The sequence below is a fragment of the Saccostrea cucullata genome, unplaced genomic scaffold, assembly GCF_032062105.1.
Source record: "Saccostrea cucullata isolate Sc308-1 unplaced genomic scaffold, CSIRO_AGI_Scuc_v1 ctg729, whole genome shotgun sequence".
Classification (NCBI taxonomy): domain Eukaryota; kingdom Metazoa; phylum Mollusca; class Bivalvia; order Ostreida; family Ostreidae; genus Saccostrea; species Saccostrea cuccullata.
This window is the reverse complement of record NW_026933670.1, coordinates 501,259-520,946: the sequence shown is the minus strand read 5'-3', so window position 1 is coordinate 520,946 and position 19,688 is coordinate 501,259. Positions and strand designations below refer to the sequence as shown.

At 32.3% G+C, this 19,688-nt stretch overlaps 1 protein-coding gene across 1 annotated transcript; it reads left to right on the top strand.

The window, feature by feature from the left end:
- Positions 1-6,916: 6,916 nt before the first annotated feature.
- LOC134238860 (receptor-type tyrosine-protein phosphatase kappa-like) lies at positions 6,917-17,307 on the top strand. Its single transcript, XM_062720965.1, has 14 exons — positions 6,917-6,991; positions 7,234-7,431; positions 7,667-7,855; positions 8,028-8,468; positions 9,504-9,654; positions 11,335-11,629; positions 11,782-11,869; positions 12,044-12,120; positions 12,724-12,760; positions 14,204-14,304; positions 14,571-14,711; positions 14,961-15,109; positions 15,839-15,974; positions 16,224-17,307. The coding sequence occupies exons 1-14, from the start codon at positions 6,952-6,954 to the stop codon at positions 16,311-16,313; spliced, it is 2,133 nt and encodes a 710-aa protein (XP_062576949.1). The 5' UTR covers positions 6,917-6,951; the 3' UTR covers positions 16,314-17,307.
- The last annotated feature ends 2,381 nt before the right edge of the window (positions 17,308-19,688 follow it).

Here is a 19,688-nt window from a genome sequence, read left to right as displayed (position 1 = left end):
AAGATGGTGCTTGTACTACAGAATTTGCAAAAATCTTGGATCATGATCAATTTCACAAAATTAATGTAAACGATCGATTTTGAAGGTAAAAGTTTCACCTTCACCAAAATTGGGATATAATCTAAGTTTTGTACTAAGGATTGGATACATCATGGAATTGTAAAATTCCATGATTTATCCGATGTAACCCTTTTCAAATTTGCAAAAAAAAAATGTATGAAAAAATACGGTGTACTCTGACCGGTCTGCAGGGAATGCCCAACAATCCCGGTCCATTTGTTTTGTTGTTTGTTATGCTCACGCAAGAGAACATTCATTTGGCAAGTTTATGGTCGATATATTCATCTTGTCAGCAAATACAAATTATCATTAAGTCAAATTCTGACTGGAACTTTTCATACTTATTGTCAGGTCATTATTTACGAGGGCTTATCAAAAAGTTCGTGGACTGAGGCTATAAAATTAGTACTATATAGTCTGTGCCTTCAAAATTTATATGAAACATTAAACATCAAAAAATAAAGAAATATTGAAAATTTTAGCTTAATATCTTTATTTTTTGCAAAATTATTATAAAATAAAAACGACATTATATAATCACCCGGCGCTGTTGCCTTTTAGTTTCATGACGTCCGACAACGTTATTTTTTTAAACGTCTGCTTCTTCTATTTCATACACTTATTTTGTTGAGATTCCCTGGAACTTAGTAAGGACATAAATCCGCCTTGTTTATATGACTTCACAAAGTCATGAACAGCGGTTTTCAAAGAATAATATTCCAAATGGATTTATACATTGAGAGAAATCCTTGCTTAATTGTGCCGGCATATTTCGCTTTTGGGAGTTCAATATCTACAACACATGCTCAACGTCATTTTTTGGCGTAATTGAATTTTCACACCTTGACTACAAATCGATATGAACTGCATCCCTTTTCTCACTGAATCTATTTTGACATTTAAAGACAAATACTCCGGATGCATATTATTTCTCCGTAACCAGTTTTAACATTTCTTAGGTCTATACCAGTTTTTTCAAGTGCCAAATTTTATAGAATGTTGGAAAAGGAAAAAACTTTCCCTTTTGGCGTCATTTTCAAGGCCCAATTCGTTGGGACACGCCATGTAAAATTTACGATAGAATTTCATAGAACTTTCAGAATTAAGTAAACATTTCAAATTTTATGGAACAATTGTGTCCCAACATATACATGAATTAATGGGATTTTTAGATGTTAAATATTTATTTCAAAAGAGTTTTTCTCAGTTACACATAGGTCACAAAAATGGTGTATTCGAGGTTGCGCCGCGTGGACAAACCATTCCTAACAAAAACATTACTAATTTATTAAAAAATAAAATTGATGATTTTGGTTCATTCTTTATATAGATTGATTGATTGTATATTGTTTAACGTCTCTCTCGAGAATCTTTCACTCATATGGAGACGTCACCGTATGCCGGTGAAGGGCTTCAAATTTTGACCTTTACTCGGCACTAAGGGCCATTGAGCAGTGAGGGATCTTTATCGTGCCAACGCCTGCCGCTGACACGGGGCCTCGGTTTTTAAGGTCTCATACGAAGGACCCGCAACTTTCACTTCAAAGTGCCGAGCGCATGGCGAAGGAACAGTTGCTTCCCATTCTTATCGACTGGGTCAGTCGCGGCCGAGATACGAACTCACGACCTCCCGATCACGGAGCGAGCGCTCTACCGACTGAGCTACCGTGAACGGTTTCTTCATATAGAAGAGATGGTGCGTACAAAATATTTTAAAATTCATTTATGTCCCTAAAGCGGTTTTGATTTTATGGCACTAGTCCACAAACTTTTTGATAACCCCTCGTACGCACCGAATTGTCGACAAATCTTCCTTTCTTTTCTGACCATGGCAAGGAACACAAGGAAATGTGAGCGACCGACAGAAAATTGGCACCTGATCCCAGTTCTAATGTTTTAAAAGATCAATGTTTGATCTTCTCTAAAACTCTATTGTTTATTTGGATATTGAGCTGGAAGAGTTTGCTTCTACTTTATTTAGTCATATGGAGACACCACCACTTCCTGATGGAGGGATGCAAATTTAAACCTTTAATCGGCCCTCTGTGACATTAAGAAGTAGGGGGCTCGATCTTTTCGTCCAAAACCCTTTGTGGCATGAAACCTATGTTTATATCGTCTCATCGGAGGGACCTGTTTCCACGTCCCGCGGTGGATTCGAATCTGCAACGTTAGGATCAGCTTCTTACTCTGCGAATCTAGAGAACAAAGTCTAACAATCGCGCCAAGCGGGCGATCCAACTAAATATAAAAAATGAATTTTTCCTTTACTACTTGAGGTTATTAACCACAAATGGGTTCTCTAAAAGTTGGAGATACAATTAATTTTACAGAAGAATGTTTTTGAACATTCTTGAGAATTTATCACAATGTTAAAATATTTTTTTGAACTGAATTGATCGAATCTTTGATACGTTGCAATAAATCTTCTAACGTTAACGATATTTGATGAATAATACATTTCGTCCTGCTTGATGCTTCCGGTGTTTGAGGAAGTGTTTGTTTTAGCAATACTCCGTCAAATGTTCATAGAAAAATATATTTTAATCAAATCGTGATAAGGAAATTAAGATGTCATTTGATATTTAATTATAAAATGTAAATATATTCTAAGTTATTAGTTTATCGATATTGTGTATTAAAATACCATTTCAGCTCTAAGAGAAAATTAATTGATATTTTTATTTCTTTCTTCATTCTTGATAAACAAGTAAACATATTAAAAAATGGGTTTTAAAATCGGTACAATTTTGACTACAGAAGAATTACCTTATACACTATTTTTTATAGAAATATTTGTTTCTGAACTTATAAAAATAAGAAGAAGCTATCATGCAATACGTACAATTAGATCGAATTTATTCGAGAATGCTTTGTTTTGATTTGTATAATCTTCTCTGGAACTGTTTTTCTTTTAATTTAAATGCTAGACGAATTTTTTTTGAGAAAACGAACAGTATTCAAGCTCAAAAGTCTATAAAACAACACAAAGCAAACAAGTAGAGCAAATACGGACCTCCAAAACATCAGAAGTGGGATCAGGTGCCATGGAGGAGAAAGCATCCTCTGCTGACCGGTTGCATCCACCGTGTGCTCCTTGTCATGATCGGAAAAAACGGAAAACCCCGTCGTCAATTCAGTGTATAAATAATGGACTAAAAATTAGTATGAAAAACGTCAGTCAGCATTTGATTCAATGAAAAAATCTATTTGCTGTGAAGGTCATTGTATCGACCATAGAACAAATTACGACTTTAAAAGAAACTGCTCATATTTTTGTTTCATCAACTTGTTTATCAATAATTTACCTCTTTTGGAAATTTTACATACGTAGAGTATTTTCTTGTGTATTGAATAAACTGAGAGATATAATCCCCGTATGCAGGTGTTGAAGGTATATTTCTGCATTTGTAAGGGAAGTTGACGATAGAAAAGTTAAAGTCATAACGTTTATCATAGAGCTTGCTTGTTAGATTACCATTAAGTTTTTTCTTTCAAGTATGATACCCAAATAAGATGTTTAAGACTCTGTGGTATCTTCAATCTCAAGCACACCGGGATATATCAAATATAGATATCGTTTCTAAACATGATTTGAAGAAAGGACTACCGACGTTTTGTGTTTGTTTTTTAACGTCTCTCTTCAGAATTTTCACTGAAATGGAGATGGCCGACGTATTCTGAAACTTGTGTCCAGATTCTTTAAAGATAGTGTCAAAAAAGGTTTGAAACAGATAAAAAGTTTAAATTTTTTAATTAAAACAGCGGGCAAATTTTAGCATTCTGTTTTCATCGTATTTTGTAATTTTAAGTGATTGCTAATACTCTCAACTGCATTATCTTCAAATCTGATTCAATAAAAAATTAATAATGGAATCAAAATAGGTTTAAAATATAGAAAGTCCGGACGAACTTAACATAATATAATTTAATGTACGAGGCGCATTTAACATTTTGTGATGCGCATTTGTCATTATGCGATGCACATGCCTTTATCATTTTGTGATGTGCATTTATCATTATATGATGTACTTTTATCTTTGAGTGATGTGCTTTTGTCTTTAAGTTATGTGCTTTTATCAATATGCAATGTATTTTTAAATATGATAAATTTATCTTTTTTTAATGTGTTTGTGCTCATCTGCCATTATGGGAAGTGTTTTCCTCATTACTCGATGTGTATATTCTGTTAGATCATGTACTTTTGAGGAACTTTTGGACAATTTGAAATTACAAGATTTTACCAAAATCAACAGCTGAAAAGCTTACGACTTTTCAACTTTATAAAAAACTATTCCCCACGATAAATGGAAGTCCAGGCTTTTTTTATCATTGGCAGCTGCTTTCGATAAAAATGGAACTCGATAATTTACTTACCTTGTCATTGGTCATTTGCAAAATTATTTTTTTTAAAAACATTCTGATTGTACACACAAGTACTCTAAAGTTGACATCAAAAAGGTGCTTGAGTTACTGATTGACAATATCTATATATGTTGCTTTTGGAGACAAGGTCTTCCAACGATGTATTTAAATTCCCATGGGTATCAATTGCGCCCCGTTATTAGCACAGCTCTATTTGTATTCATATGAAACAGAATTTGAGCAAAATCTAATACTTGCTGTGGCCTTCAACTTGACATTTACATATATCGACGACGTATTGTCAATCAATAATGGTAATTTCCATTCTTATGTCGATATGATATATCCCGGTGAGCTTGAGATAAAAGATACCACAGAGCCTGACACGTCTGTTTCATATTGGTATATTTTACTTGTAAAAGATGTTTAATGGTAATCCAACAACCAATCTCTATGATAAACGTGATGACTTTATTAACTTTTCTATCGTCAAATTCCCTTACTTATGCAGATATATACCTTTATCACCTGCATACAGAGTTTATATATCTCGATGGATTCGATAGCCAAGAGCATACCCTACGTATTAACAATTTCTAAAACAAGGTAAATTATTGACAAACAAGTTGATATAACTACAGGATATCAGCAGTCTCGTTGAAAATCATCATTTCGTAAGGTCTATGGTCGATACAATGACCTTGTCAGCAAATCCAATTTATCATTAAGTCAAGCGCATACTAATTGTAAGTCCATTATTTATACATGTACACTGAATTTAAGTCGGATTTTTTCATTTTTTTTTTCTTGATCATGACAAGGAGCACACAGCCGGTGTGACTGTTCAGTAGGTGATGCTCACTCCTCCATGGGACGTGCTCCCACCTCTGATGTTTTGTTTGCTCTGTTCTTATTTTGTATTGTTTTATGGACTCTAGATCTTGAATGCTGTTCGTTATCTCCATATGTTTCATTTCAATAACAATTTTATTAAGGTGTCATTTGAAATGTTCCTCTTTTTAATAAATATTTATTTCATTTCAAATTTAATGTTTTAAGTTTTAATAACACTACCTAAGTTTTGGAATTTGTGTCAAACATTGTCATTAAAATATGTTCAAAACAAAGAAAAGCTACACATCAAAACCCTGCCCCATCCCTCAAGTATGTGTACAGAATTAAAGAAGTCCTAGAAAATCAAACAAAACACATTAATGAGCAGGAAACAAGGTCAGGTGTCTAAGAGGAGAAAGGGTTACCTGTTGATCAGAACCACCCACTTTAAGCCTTACATATTGATTAGAAAAACGGAGTCTACAAAAGTTTACTCTATAAAGCTATGTTTTGTTGCATTATGACTTCATACTTTTCATTTCTCGATTCACATGACATACTGAGATTCGAAAGTGATTATATTTGATGCAATTTTATCTCTTTGATGAATTAAATTTAACCTTGTATCTAATGCAATAATGTTTAATTCAATTACTTTTCAAAAATGTGTTTGTGTTAACAATAAAGCTGTAAAATAAAAACACCTTTAGATCACATGATTTTATATGATAACAACTGTGACAAAAACGCGTATTGGAGACAACTTAGTCACCTTAACACTATATATTTCGATATGAAATGTGTTAAAACTAGACATCCAACAAGAAAGATGGAATCTTCAATTGTGAAATATCTTCTAAAAATCTGGAGTTTTCGTGACCAGACTTGGGGATCATAAAACTAATAGACGATCTGACTTTTGATCTGTCTCTTTTTCTAAATCAAAAAATACAGGATAAATAAGATTGGGATAAAAAGTCGTTAAAGTTTATGCCCCCCAGGGCAGATATTCCAACAATCTGTCAGAATTTCCAAGCATGGATACTAATTCCACTTGGTGTCTAGATTTTTGCGTTCGAAAAAACTGCGTGTGTGTTCGGTCGGCAGTGCATACCCACTACTCCATGGCACTGCTTGGACATATGTTTTTTCTGTTCATTCGATGGTCGAGAGCATATGCTCTATGTATAATTCTACCATACTTATTTTCGAGATCAAAGAAAAGCCGCGGAATAATTCTCCAATAAATCACGAACGTCAAAAATTTTAAGAAGTACATGTCAAGCCTGCACAGCTGAAACTATTTCACTGTGCTTATTTACACCATATCGGTTGTCGTCTTATGACGTCTACAAGTGTGTATTGCCTGAAACAGCTGATAATTTATCAGTTTTCAAAGCCAAGTAGAGCTGTTCCACGGGCCTTCCCTCAACATTTACACACCATGATTTTGCTGATGAAACAATGATATAGATTAATGATTTTGCTATTTCACATTCATAATAAATCATCAAAATATTTTACATACAAACTAATTAAAGGATATTTTATTTTATAAATAATTTACGGAAGATCGCGAAATGGTGAACTAGTTTGATTTTCTATAGAGGAAACGTTCGATCAGCCATATTACAGACACTCGATCAGAGCTGTTTAAATTACAAATGCAATTACACTGTCAAATTTGAAAAGATGTGGATTGTGATATTCATCTTATGCCTTTATTCTCTAGGTGTGTAGTTATGTATATTGTAAACTTAAACTTACGTTTAATCAATGCACATTTTTTCTCAATTCGACTGTTCGATATGATATTCCTCCCTCTCTCTCTCTCCCTCTCTCTCTCTCTCTCTCTCTCTCTCTCTCTCTCTCTCTCTCTCTCTCTCTCCAACTGGTTTGTGTGAAAAAAGTTTGTTAAAAAAGAGACACGGTACATTTTTAAAATGTTGCATTTTTATGTTTCATCAATTTCAGATTTGATGAGTTCGAAGTATACCTCTGTGTTTCAATCTTCTATGCGAGAAAACAACACAAATGATTATACTTCTTATGAGTCTGCGTTTGGCAACTTTAATGCGTATTATGAGAAAAGAAACGGAGTTGAAAATTCCCTGAAAATACTTTTTTTGAACAAGATCGATATATCCTGTTTTACGATGACTTCTAGAGGGGGTAAAATGTATTTTTTACATTCTGTATAATGTGCCAGAAATACTTGGTTATGCAGTGAGAATATGCTGACCCTTACAAAATAAATAAACAAAACAATTAGCTTTGATTAGAGAGATAACGATTTCTAATTGAATCATACTTTAAATTCAACATATTTTAATTAATTTCATTATTTAAGAATTGTTCTCTTTCATTTGTGTCTTCTACTTAAAATGAGGTTAATTTCAATTTTTAGGGTCTTTCAGGATAACTGTTGTTTCAAAACACTATGATTCGGAATATCTGTGTGATAGTTTTAAGTTAGTAGGCGATGAACATATTCACAATGTAACGAGATGTTGCCATCGACAACAAGAGGGTGATTTTTTGGTTATAACCCGCACAGACAATGGAGTATTACGGCTGTATGAAGTTGGCCTATTGGGTATAATTATGAATTATGCTTTGATCATTGCACGGATTATAAATCTATGAATATAAAATGCTATATTTTATTGACAAAATGATTACGATAGTTATTATATTTCTTAATTTAACTTGCATTCCAAACATATTGTGATTCAAATTTTCCATTGCTACTTCTCGTGTCTTTACAGATTGTCCTTACGGATATTTTGGGTTTTCCTGTCTGAAATGCAGAGGATGTTCTTCTTGTGATGCTGCAAATGGAACATGTTTAGTATGTCCTTCGTTTAGATACGGTGAAACCTGTAAATTAGAGTGTCCAGAAAACTGTTCAAATTGTGACATTAGAAATGGAAACTGTCAAATCTGCGAAAGATGTGCAGGAGAATGCGATAAAAGAATGGGGTATTGCACAAAATGTAAACCTGGATTTTTTCAACCTCCACACTGCTATAGATGCAAAGACTCAATAAGAAATTGTTTCCAATGTAACAGTACTCGGATATGTAACGAGTGTGAAGCTGGATATGTTGGTGAACAATGCGAAGAAGAAAGTATTACCGAAGAAAATAAATACACATTCACCGAAAATAGTATGAGTTATGATGGAATGCCAAAGGTTTTATTGAAAGGTATGAAACTTTGCTTTTATACTAAACTGATTATGTTTAATCTTAGTTTTAATTTTCATGAGAAAAAAAAATGAAAGACAGGTACTCCTTCTTTTTCCATTACATTTAATTTCTTCATTATGGAGCAAAATTCAATACTGTATACTAACTATAATTCGCGGCCTCTTTTTGTATACATTGGCTTGTCGATGAATATTCCGTTATTTACCTATCATGACAAGGAGCTCACGACGCTGTGTGACCGGTCGGCAGGGGATGTTTACTCCTCCATGGCACCTGATCCCACCTCTGATGTTTCGGTCCGTGTTTGCTTTCCTCCTATTTTATATTGTTTTATGGACTTTTGATCTTGATTACTGTTCGTTATCTCAATAGATTTAATTCATGGAAATAAAAATGTTAAGTGTGGCTTCCCATATCACGATGAACTATTCCGTATACACTTACACTCTTCACATATAAAAATTTCTTTATCAAGTGAAATGTAAAAAAAAAATTATGCTATAGATTGGGCACACTTGCGGATTGATTTCAAACTAATTTAACTAATCGCAATAAATATATGGAGATAACGAAATAGTATTCATGTTCAAAAGTCCACTAAACAATACAAAATTAGAGCAGATCAAACACAGACCTCAAAAACATAGTGTTCATCCCAGTATACATGTATGTATACCAACGAAGTTTGAAAACCTTAATTCATTTCTATGCTTTAGAAATATACCGGTAGTACTTAAATATTTATTGCAATTGTGAATGTAAAAATAAGCACAAAAGATCATTTCTAAACATTGATCTTATTTAATGTAAATACTGATCTGTAAGTACGTGATCAAGTCTACCATAACATGATAACTTGCCCTCTTTATGTATGTCATTAGTTAATATTTTTCACAATGCAAATAATGTTTTATTTTAAATAAACAACATTTTGTAACCAATTTTTATTTGTTACATTAAATCCTTCTCTGTAAATTCCAAAAGCATTATTTTTTTCATTTATTACAGCAAATGAAGTGATATATCATAAAGTTTCAGATTTATCGTGGCCACAAAATGAAATGATGTTAGAAAATGGGAGAAACGAAAGTGACAATATATTAGAAACTAACGACCATTTATTGCCAGTGTTGTTTGGAATGATAATATTCGTGCTGCTGCTTATTCTTCTTCTAATAAAAAGGTATTCATTTCCAAAATTACTTTCGTAAAAAAATGCTTTATACTACTGAATAATGTGTAATGCATGAAATCCGAAAGAAAAAGGATTTAATTTTTTTAAAAAGGCCAAATGTTTAAGATGATTTTCAATATTTTGCAAAGAGCCGGAAGTCTGATCCAAAATGTGCTATTATTTAATGAGAGAACTATTTATGAAAATTATAATCTATGTTTTTTTTATTTGAAGGGGAAGCTTTATCATACATGTCAGAAATATATTTGAACTTGGTTGAATGATGAAGGGATATGAGAATTTTGACCTACAATAAACATGATCAGGGTTCTCCACATTTGAAAATTTAACCATGGAGGAAGCTGCGTGAAGACAAAATGTGACCGAAAACACGAATGCGCGTTAGACTTCCTAATCTTCATTAATCAATGACTGCATGGTTTTACAACTTGTAAACTTTACCATTGCAACACAAAACAAAGGAATAACTATTTGAAACTCTGTTTAAAGTTTAAAAAATAAGAATTAAAATTGAAAAGGATTTATCCTGTATTGTACTTCACAAATCTACCAGAATTTGCCCAAAACTGTAGTAATCTTCCGAAGGAATTAAAAAAAAATGTTGATACATTAACCAGGGCAATATTATTCAGAAATTGATACTTGTAAGAATTGTTGTAGCTCGTTGTATGAAATGTTTTGTTTAAATATGACTAAAACTGATGAATGGGTAGTATTTTTTTAAGTAAACACACGAAGGAACAATTGGACAAGTGTCCTTTTTTTCTAAGCATTCTATTTTTCTAGATAATGCGTTTTTCACCAAGTTTTGTTTACTTCTCCACGTGCCCCAGTGCTAAAAATAGCGCCACGCGACGTCTCATAACAATGGGAAGTAATTCAAAAAATAAAACGGCGATTGACACTAAGGTCCTATGCAGATTTTATCGAAAACGATAATAAAGGTAAAGCTTAAAAAACATAGCATGGAAAATTGATTAAATACAGAGGAATACGAATTTTTTACATAGTATTTTTGGGCTAATATCATCAAGATTGCCGACGTTAAAAAAAACTATTTAGTTTCGACTGTCCTGGCTCGGATGCGTGTCTACGACGAGACATCGTCACTATCAGCTGATTATGTCTTTGAATTCTTGTAAATCTTTTAATTATTATGTAGTGAACTGAACACAGTTAGAATTCAACAAAAAAACGTGTAATACAAAAAAAAAAACAGAGTAGTTTATATAGTAGATAACTACTCATACTGTTAAAACAGCTGGCCGACAGACCTTCTATAATTTATGAATTCTCATGCTTCACGACACATTCGCAGCTGATTGACCGTGGGTAATTAGCAATATTACCTGTCCTCGTGCGCTTGGGGGGCTTCACACCACGTTGTATAAACACAAGTAACTACTCGGATAGTATATTGCAGGTGTCATCTCTGAAAATGCAAGTTTTAAATTCTAATGGCGGGCGCGGATTTTAACCATGGCGCAGCAAATTTAACCATGGCGCACACAAATTTAACCATGGCGCAACTCCATGGTAAAACCCCTTGTGGAGAACCCTGAGTCATGTATATAACAATCATGGGGGAATAGCTCTTGCTAGAATCACCTCAATGGAAAAATCATCTGTAGTCTTTATAAATAGAGTTATTTTAAATCATTAAAACAGGCTGAAAGTATTAAGAAAAACAGAGACCGCTAACATATTAGAAGAAAAAACGAAACATAGACTTCGGGAAGAACAGCCACTAAATCTTGCTGTACCACAGAACATTCTAGGAAACGAAGCCAACACAATATTTCTGGAAGAAATAACTCAGGCAGACGACATTGTTCTTGATGAAATTCAAAGACTGGATGTGGAATATACTAATACCATAGCTCATATGATCCCAATGGACAAGTTTATCGAGTACCACAGCATCAGACGAGAAAACAACATCTTTGAAGAAGAAGAATTTGCGGTAAAGTTAAAATCTTTTTTTGTGACAGGAAATCAAGTTTTTGTTTAAAATAATTTCAACTAAACCAATTCATTTTTTTATTGTTTAGAAATGAAAGATTTTGAATGGATTTAAATTTTTGTGAGTATCGGCAATTTGTTGAATCATTTCAGAAAATTCCGACTGGACTAATGGAACTTTATACAGAAGCTGTAAAGAAAGAGAACATCTGTAAAAACCGCTATAGATATGTATATCCTTGTAAGTTACAAGTCTGTGTCATCTTATCTTTCTAACATTAACATAGCTTACAAGGTTAAAAAAAAATAAAATATAAACATTATTTAAAAAAAAAAACTTTTAAATGATGGAGTGTGCAATGAGGAAATTTTTGTTCAATATGAATTATCTACAATGATACTCTTTTCGTTGTAGATGACTTTTGTAGGATTGTACTTAGCACTTCCGAAGAACAAGGAAGAAATGACTACATTAATGCCTGTTACGTCGAGGTCAGGAACCGTGTCCAAATTTATTCTCAATGTTCTAAAAATTATGTAAAGAATTCAAAAACATTTTTAAAAAGTTGAAACACTTCAACATATCATGATAAAAATGATGTAAGAATTATCAACAAAATATTGATGTGCTGTTATATCACAAAAAGGTCAAATATATTGAATGAGAAAGTAAAATAAGCATCAGTGGTCGATCTTTAAACAAAGTACATAGAACACTTAGTTGTGAACTGGACATAAAACACTTACTCTAAAGAAATCTGGGATCAGAAACCAGGAGGATGAAGCATCCCCATCAATGAATCACAGCTGCCATAATCACTATGTATCAAGGTGGTCGAAAGTCTTCTTTCGTTGTAAAACTTACCCCCATACAATCGATATGAAATATATTAATATAGATATGGCTTGGTCCCCCTAGTATGTACCTGATCCTACCTCAGTCTAGGAGGTCTGATTTCATGTCCTGTTTACATATTTGTACTGTATGTTGGTTTATAACAAAATGATCGATGTTCCTCACTTTTTTTTCAAATTAATTACGATTATAAACATGCCAGATAGACAAAAACTCTCTTTATTTTAATTTTTTTATAGGGTATCAATGGAGATCCTACCTATATTGCAGCACAAGGTAAATATCAAGATATATTCACATCTTCACATCTTTTGGTTGGTTAATAACAAAATTACCTGCTTTTATATTTCTCTGAAGCAGAAAATATTCAAAAACCTTTGCATGAGAAGGGGTAAACACATGCTCTGACCTTCAACTCGACATTCAGATATAAAGAAGACAACCTTTGATAAATTAACAATGATTATTTTTTTATATATCCACTAGATATATCTCAGTTAACTTTCAACAAATGACACCACAAAGTCTACCACATTTGTTTCATATTTGCATGATATACTGGCTACAGAGGACAAAGGGATTTTAGGGGGCCGACTGGGGTTTTATTTCGTGAAAACTACAATAACAAAACTCTTTATTTTTATACTATATATAACTCACATTGACTCAAGTGAACCTGTCAAGTTTGGGGAAAATCTACAGTACAGGTATTTATAAGGGACCGTCTCAAAATACAGGTACATTTACTATATGATTGCATAGCAAAATGCCATTTTCTGGCACTTTAAAGCAAATTATCCAAATACTTCGATAGTCTTTTTGTTCAAACTGTAATATATGATGAGGAATACTATATTGTACATTATATGTAAGAAACTCAAAATTCTACCGTCTTGTTACCAAAGGAGGCATCTCAAAATGCCAAAAATTAACGAATTTTCCCTTTTTTATAGAGTACTACAAAATATGACAGACGATTAGGATTTATATGAAAACGTAATAAAAATTATGGAGATATTCTCAAATTTCTATGTTTTGTTTTTAAGAGCGTATGTTTATTGCTTTTTCTTTAATAGCATTTTTATTACCCATTTCTTTAAGAGCTTCAGTTTTTCATAACGTCAAAAACACACTGTAACGACGTCAAACTACCTATCAATTGCAAAATTGGTTTAAAAATCAGTTATATAAAATTGTAGTTATTTTTTAAACCTATAATTTCTTAATTTTGTTTACTTTTATTAACTAAACGAAAAAAGTTGCTTTGAAACGGTAAATACGCTTCATTTCAATATGACGCGCGATATATTGCGCAATGGAAACTACAGTCGGCCCCCTTAACAGCTAAATTAACCAGTAATTGGTCGAAAGGGAATTACTCCTCTTAAGCATCTATTCCCAACTCTGCTTCCGGTGATCATGGTTATACAAACGTCATTAACCGTCTTAATTTACAATTCTTGCATATCAAAAGAAATTTATGAATACAAGCAGGAAGGATTTTATTTATTCAAAGACCTTTCACTACCTGAGAACAGAATGTATCATAATTCCTTATAAATTTGTAAACTACTATAGAATACTAGTTGCATAGGACCATTTACTCCCACAATTGGTGGATTTCTGAAAACTACTTAAGAGTACATGTTATATAGGACCATTTACTCCCACAACATTGGTTATAAATCTATAAACTACTATAGACTACTTGTTATATAGGACCATTTACTCCCGCAACATTGGTGGATTTCTGGAGGATGACGTGGCAGGAAAACAGCTCCAGAATTGTGATGCTGACAAATTTGTTTGAAGGCGATCATGTAAGCTATTATTATATTGAATTCCATAAAGAAAATGGTGATAAATTGGATAAAATTGATTTCTTTGGTTTAAATTCTGCTTTTTATCCAAATCACAATTTTACAAGCTTGGGTTACAACTTTTAGGTTACTTCATTCATTGAAAATTACATCGTAGTGAAAACGTGCATGAAAAGCAATGATAATGTTCTAAATGAAAGGTTTAAATGATTCAACAATATAGGGAGTACCATGTAAAAGAAGCATACCAGGTATTTATCTTATAGATGAAATGCCTAAAATATTGGCCTGAGGAAGAAGATACGTTTGGTGATCTTGTTATTCGATTGGAATCACAGGACATTTATGAAAAATATACGATTAGACATCTGGTTGTGCAGCAGGCCAAGAGTGAGGATAAGAATCCAGTAAGAATTAAAACAATAAATATCTTCTTAAATTCATATAATACAAGCATAATTATATTCTAAATATACACAGTTGCTAATTAAAATGAAAGGTGCAACAAATTGCTTTTTTAAATATATATGTAAAAGCGTATAAATATATTGTATCACCTGCAACCTAAATGTTCAGTATAACGGATTTGAATACTTTATTCGAATTAAGAATATCCGACCATTTTTTTAATTAAAAAACATGCATTGTCTTTGGAGAACGATGTTGCTAAGAAAGTGACCCAGTTTCACTTCACCGGCTGGCCCGATTGTGGAGTTCCGTCCGATGTTGAAAGTCTTCTTTGTTTCCGGGACCTTGTGAAAAATGGCCGACCGGAAGCTGATGGTCCAATAATTGTCCATTGTAGGTAAGGAGAGCAATCATTGCGAATAAAAAAAATGATACATTAAAAACAAGTCAGACAAAAGTACAGACTATTAACTGGTTTTCTAAACGATATAACTATATAAAATAAATCATAAGTACGAAGTTGCTGTTTTAAGTATTTTGGTAAATTGTTTTTTAGGAGCTTTCTATAGCTAGTTGCTATTTGAGTCTAGTTTCCACCATGCTCAAAGAGGAGCTCCCACTCAATAAGAAGAGCATCACAATTTCTTGTTTAAATGCCACCTAAGATAATGATTGGAGTTAATGATGCAAACGCATTCTTCAATGAAATCGATAATTATAATGCTCTATTTTATGGACAATTTCAGAATTTATATAATTCGCTTATTTTTACCATTTCACATGACTAAAGATACACCAGTAGAAGAGTACATGTAAGTCATATAAAAAATTAATTCGCACCTTGTCCAGCTGGATGTAAATTATGTACCAGGGGTAGAAATCCTACTTATCTCTTGCTCAAATGCGCTAAAATAAATTCAGGTTCAAAGTTTGCAGGTGAAAACATTTGTTCAATCATATGTGTAATGTGTTATTTCAACGGGGCTTACGTTTGTCACATTTTGAAATTGCAGCATATCATAAAATGCTCTTTTAGCTGTGTTCAGTGCTATAAGACAAGTAACATGTTTTCTCTCTCATAAAAAACAGTTATGACGTAATTCATGATGTTATATTTACTTCACAGCGCGGGTATAGGTAGGACTGGTACATTTATTGCTCTGGATTATTTGTTGGAAGAAGGATCTACAATGGAAAGTGTGGACATCATCAACTGTGTCTCCAAACTCAGACAGCAAAGGGCACATTCAATACAAACTAAGGTGAGATTCACGGTTGATTCTGTAAGGGGTTCAAAGAGGAGTGTGTATATTGTTAACTATCTCTCCACACTCAGACAGCAAATGGCACACTCTATACAACTACGATGAGATTCATGTATGTTTAGAAGATGCTAACATTTTTAGTTGTATATGCATGCTTTATATTTAATCTTTTTTTCTTCCGTCTTAAGTATTGAAATAAGAATGAAAAGTTATTTTAATTAATATATTTTTTTATCAAAATTATAGGCGCAGTACATCTTTCTCTACGACGCACTTGCACAGGGATTGAAAAATATTAGAAGGAAGTCATTATATCAGCTTGTTGATGAGATCTGAATTCATGTTAGTTTTTAGGACTCGTTCTATTTATTTGTTTGTACTTCAATCGCAAATATGTATCGTGATTATTAAGCATTTTTAAATACATTTATAGATATATGTACCTTTATTTCCTTTTATATTTATTGTGAACTGGTATTTTCAGAATTAAGTTAAAATATATAACTCTTAAAAAGTTATTATACTAGTAGAATATAACATTTGACTAGAATAAAGAGGAAAGAAACTCAAGGCTGAGCATTTGAATCAGAAATAAATATGCTGCTTGATACAGTAGTAACATTTTATATAAAAGATGTTGACACTGTTCTAATTCGGACGATGTTAATTTCATTCGAGACGAGATAACAAATTAACTTTTTTTTTTTCAACAACCTAATTTATAATTACCTCAATACATAATGAAGATTTATTTTTAGCAGAAACGTTTTTTAATATTACATCAACGTCATTATTCCAAGCTTAAAGATAAGGAAACCGAGTGTGATATGTAAACTTATTTATCATATCAATAGAAGCAGTTGATAGGTGATATATTGACGTTGTAGTACATGTATGTAATAGATCTGTTAAAGTATGGTCATTTACACAAGGTTTATTTACGTTTAAATAAGTTTAAGTTGCAGATGTTTTACTTCCAAGAATAGTATTTCGTCTATATATTTTATCTTTAGGGCAAGATATACCATGGCATTGAATAATCCATCGACAGTACTAATACATGTTTTCAGTAACAAGCAAAGTCTTCTAAGGATCTTATTTTTAAAAAAAACCCATAAAATTACAATCTTCATTTATTTGAAAACCATCAGTAAGTTGTACTTGGCACAATCGGAAAGGACCCAGAGATCTGTCATTGTTTTTAGTTATTATTAACTTCACATTTCAAAAAGTTGTAAACAATATTCTTTTTTGATAGAATGAACATTTCATTTCTCGATACTCTTCACGAACGCTTATTTAATCGTGCGTGGAACTTTCCGGCGTCAAACTGTTAAAGAAAATGTTTGTTTTACTGATGCTCCTCTTTGACTCGTTTATAGAATATATTTCTATCATATCGTGATAAGGAAATAAAAAAAATTACGTTCTGTTATTCATTATAAAATGCTCATTTCTTACAATTTTTTTTTAAATATGTTGTTAAATATATTATTGATAAAACCTTTTAAATGATGATTTAATTGATTCTTGCAATTTCTTTACCAAATAATGCAGTTCAAGAAATCTAAGTAAGCAAGTATAGTCAATAATGAGTTTAAGTATGGCTTTTTTGTCTACAAGAAACTTCCTTATATTCTCTTTGTCGTATATATCAAATACCTGTTTTCTGAACCTAGAAAAACGAAAAAATACCCACATATTACCACTAATTATTTTTAAGTTGAAGCTAAGCAAGTCTCATGAAAAGAATGTGTACGCCATATTCTTTTATTCTGTCGTTTTTTCGAGTACATGTACCCTGTATAAGCCTACACGTAGTCATGATTCGCTTGTGAGCATATGTTACATGGCTATTGTACTCCGTATCGGTAAAGGAAACTGTGTGTGTAATTAGCCCTCAAAATATAAGCATTCATCCGATAATGAAATATAGAGGTATTGAACAGTATTCAAGATCAAAGATCCATTCAAACAATACAAATCAGGAGCAAAGCAAAACGGGCCACTAAGATATCACATGTGTGATCAGGTGCCTTGAAGTGTTAAGGATCCCCTGTCAACCGTTCATATCTATCATATCTACCATGTGCTACATGTAATGATCAGGAATGAAGTATGTGGAAATTCATGTAACGAGCAGTATTCGAGGTAAAAAGTCATTAAACATAACTAAACAGAATTGAAAAATTAAAGTCATCACATTTATCGTAAAGCTTTGTAGTTAGAAAACCATTTACAATAATTTTCAAAACAATCAGAATAATAAACGTCAAATATTGACTCAGTGATAGATATTGTATCTGCAGATGAGGTCGTTTTATTGACCGTAGAACTTACCAAATGATGACTATAAACGAGACTGCAGATATTCTTGTTTTATCAATTCGTTTGTCAATAACTTAACTCGTTTTAGAGATGTAACCACAATATACCAATGATAAGGGTAGATTACAACAAATTAAGTACATGTAAAGGAAGATGAAGCAATGTTCATAATTTTAAGAAATGTTACTATTAAAGTCTTTTCTAGTTATATATCCAAAAATGAAATAGCTGTGTTCGACTCTATATTATCTTTTATTTCAATCTCACTGAAATAAATCGTGTCGTCATATGAATTAAAATACCTTTTGTTAATTGATAATTCTTCGTCAATATTAATCCAAATGTCTAATTGAAGGCCACAGCAAGTATTTTGTTCTTATAAAATGTATGTGTAATATTTTGAATAAATCCTGCTTCAAATGAATACAAAAATACGTTTGCAGATACAAGGGCGAAATTGGTACCAATAGAAATTCTGATGGTTTCTTTGAAGACCTGGTCTCCAATGAAAACATAGATGTGGTCATTCAGAAACTCAAGCATACTTTAAATATAAACTTCTGAGTACTTGTACGTACAATTAAAATATTTTTTATCGGAATAATTTTGCAAATAATTGATGACAAGGTAACTACATTTACGATCACGAGTTCCATTTTTACTGAGTAAGCTGTCCTTGATATCAAATAGCTTGGACTTTAATTTATTGAGGGAAATGGTTGTATATGAATTGAAAAAGTTGTAAGTCTTTATATTGCTGATCTTGGTAAAATGTAATGGTTCCAAATTTTCCAAAAAGTCTTCGGAAGTTTTAAGTAATTTAATCAGATTTTCACCACTTCTCGAATATATTGTTGCACAGTACTCCTACATGTGTAAATATAAATTCTAGAATAACCCAAAAGCGCTGAACAATTAATGAAGATAAACTGGATTTTAAAAAATGATTAAATAAATCAAATAACAAGATTGATCTATGACTTTTTGGCCCTGAAACTGCTAAATTTTAGCTATCAATGCATTAAATATCATTTATACCTTTGATGATTGTATGTCCATCAAACATGAGGTAATTTCCTGGCTAGTCAGTGCATTATGACGTCACGAAATGCGTCAATTTTCTTATATTCTGAAAAAGTCTACAAAAACCCTCAATTTTAAGCCTATTTTTAATATTTAATATATATTAATTATAGATCGAAAATAAAAAAAAACTTGTAAATGTTTTGCTGCAGAACTGTAGCTCTCTGCTTGAGATATTTCGGACAGATAAAGCAGAGAGCTACAGATCCAAGTGTTGTAAAAACCTTCGATTTACGCCGACGATCTTTTGTCGCTACTTTAGGTATTTATTTCGTGTAATTTAAGCTTTCGCTGGCTTTT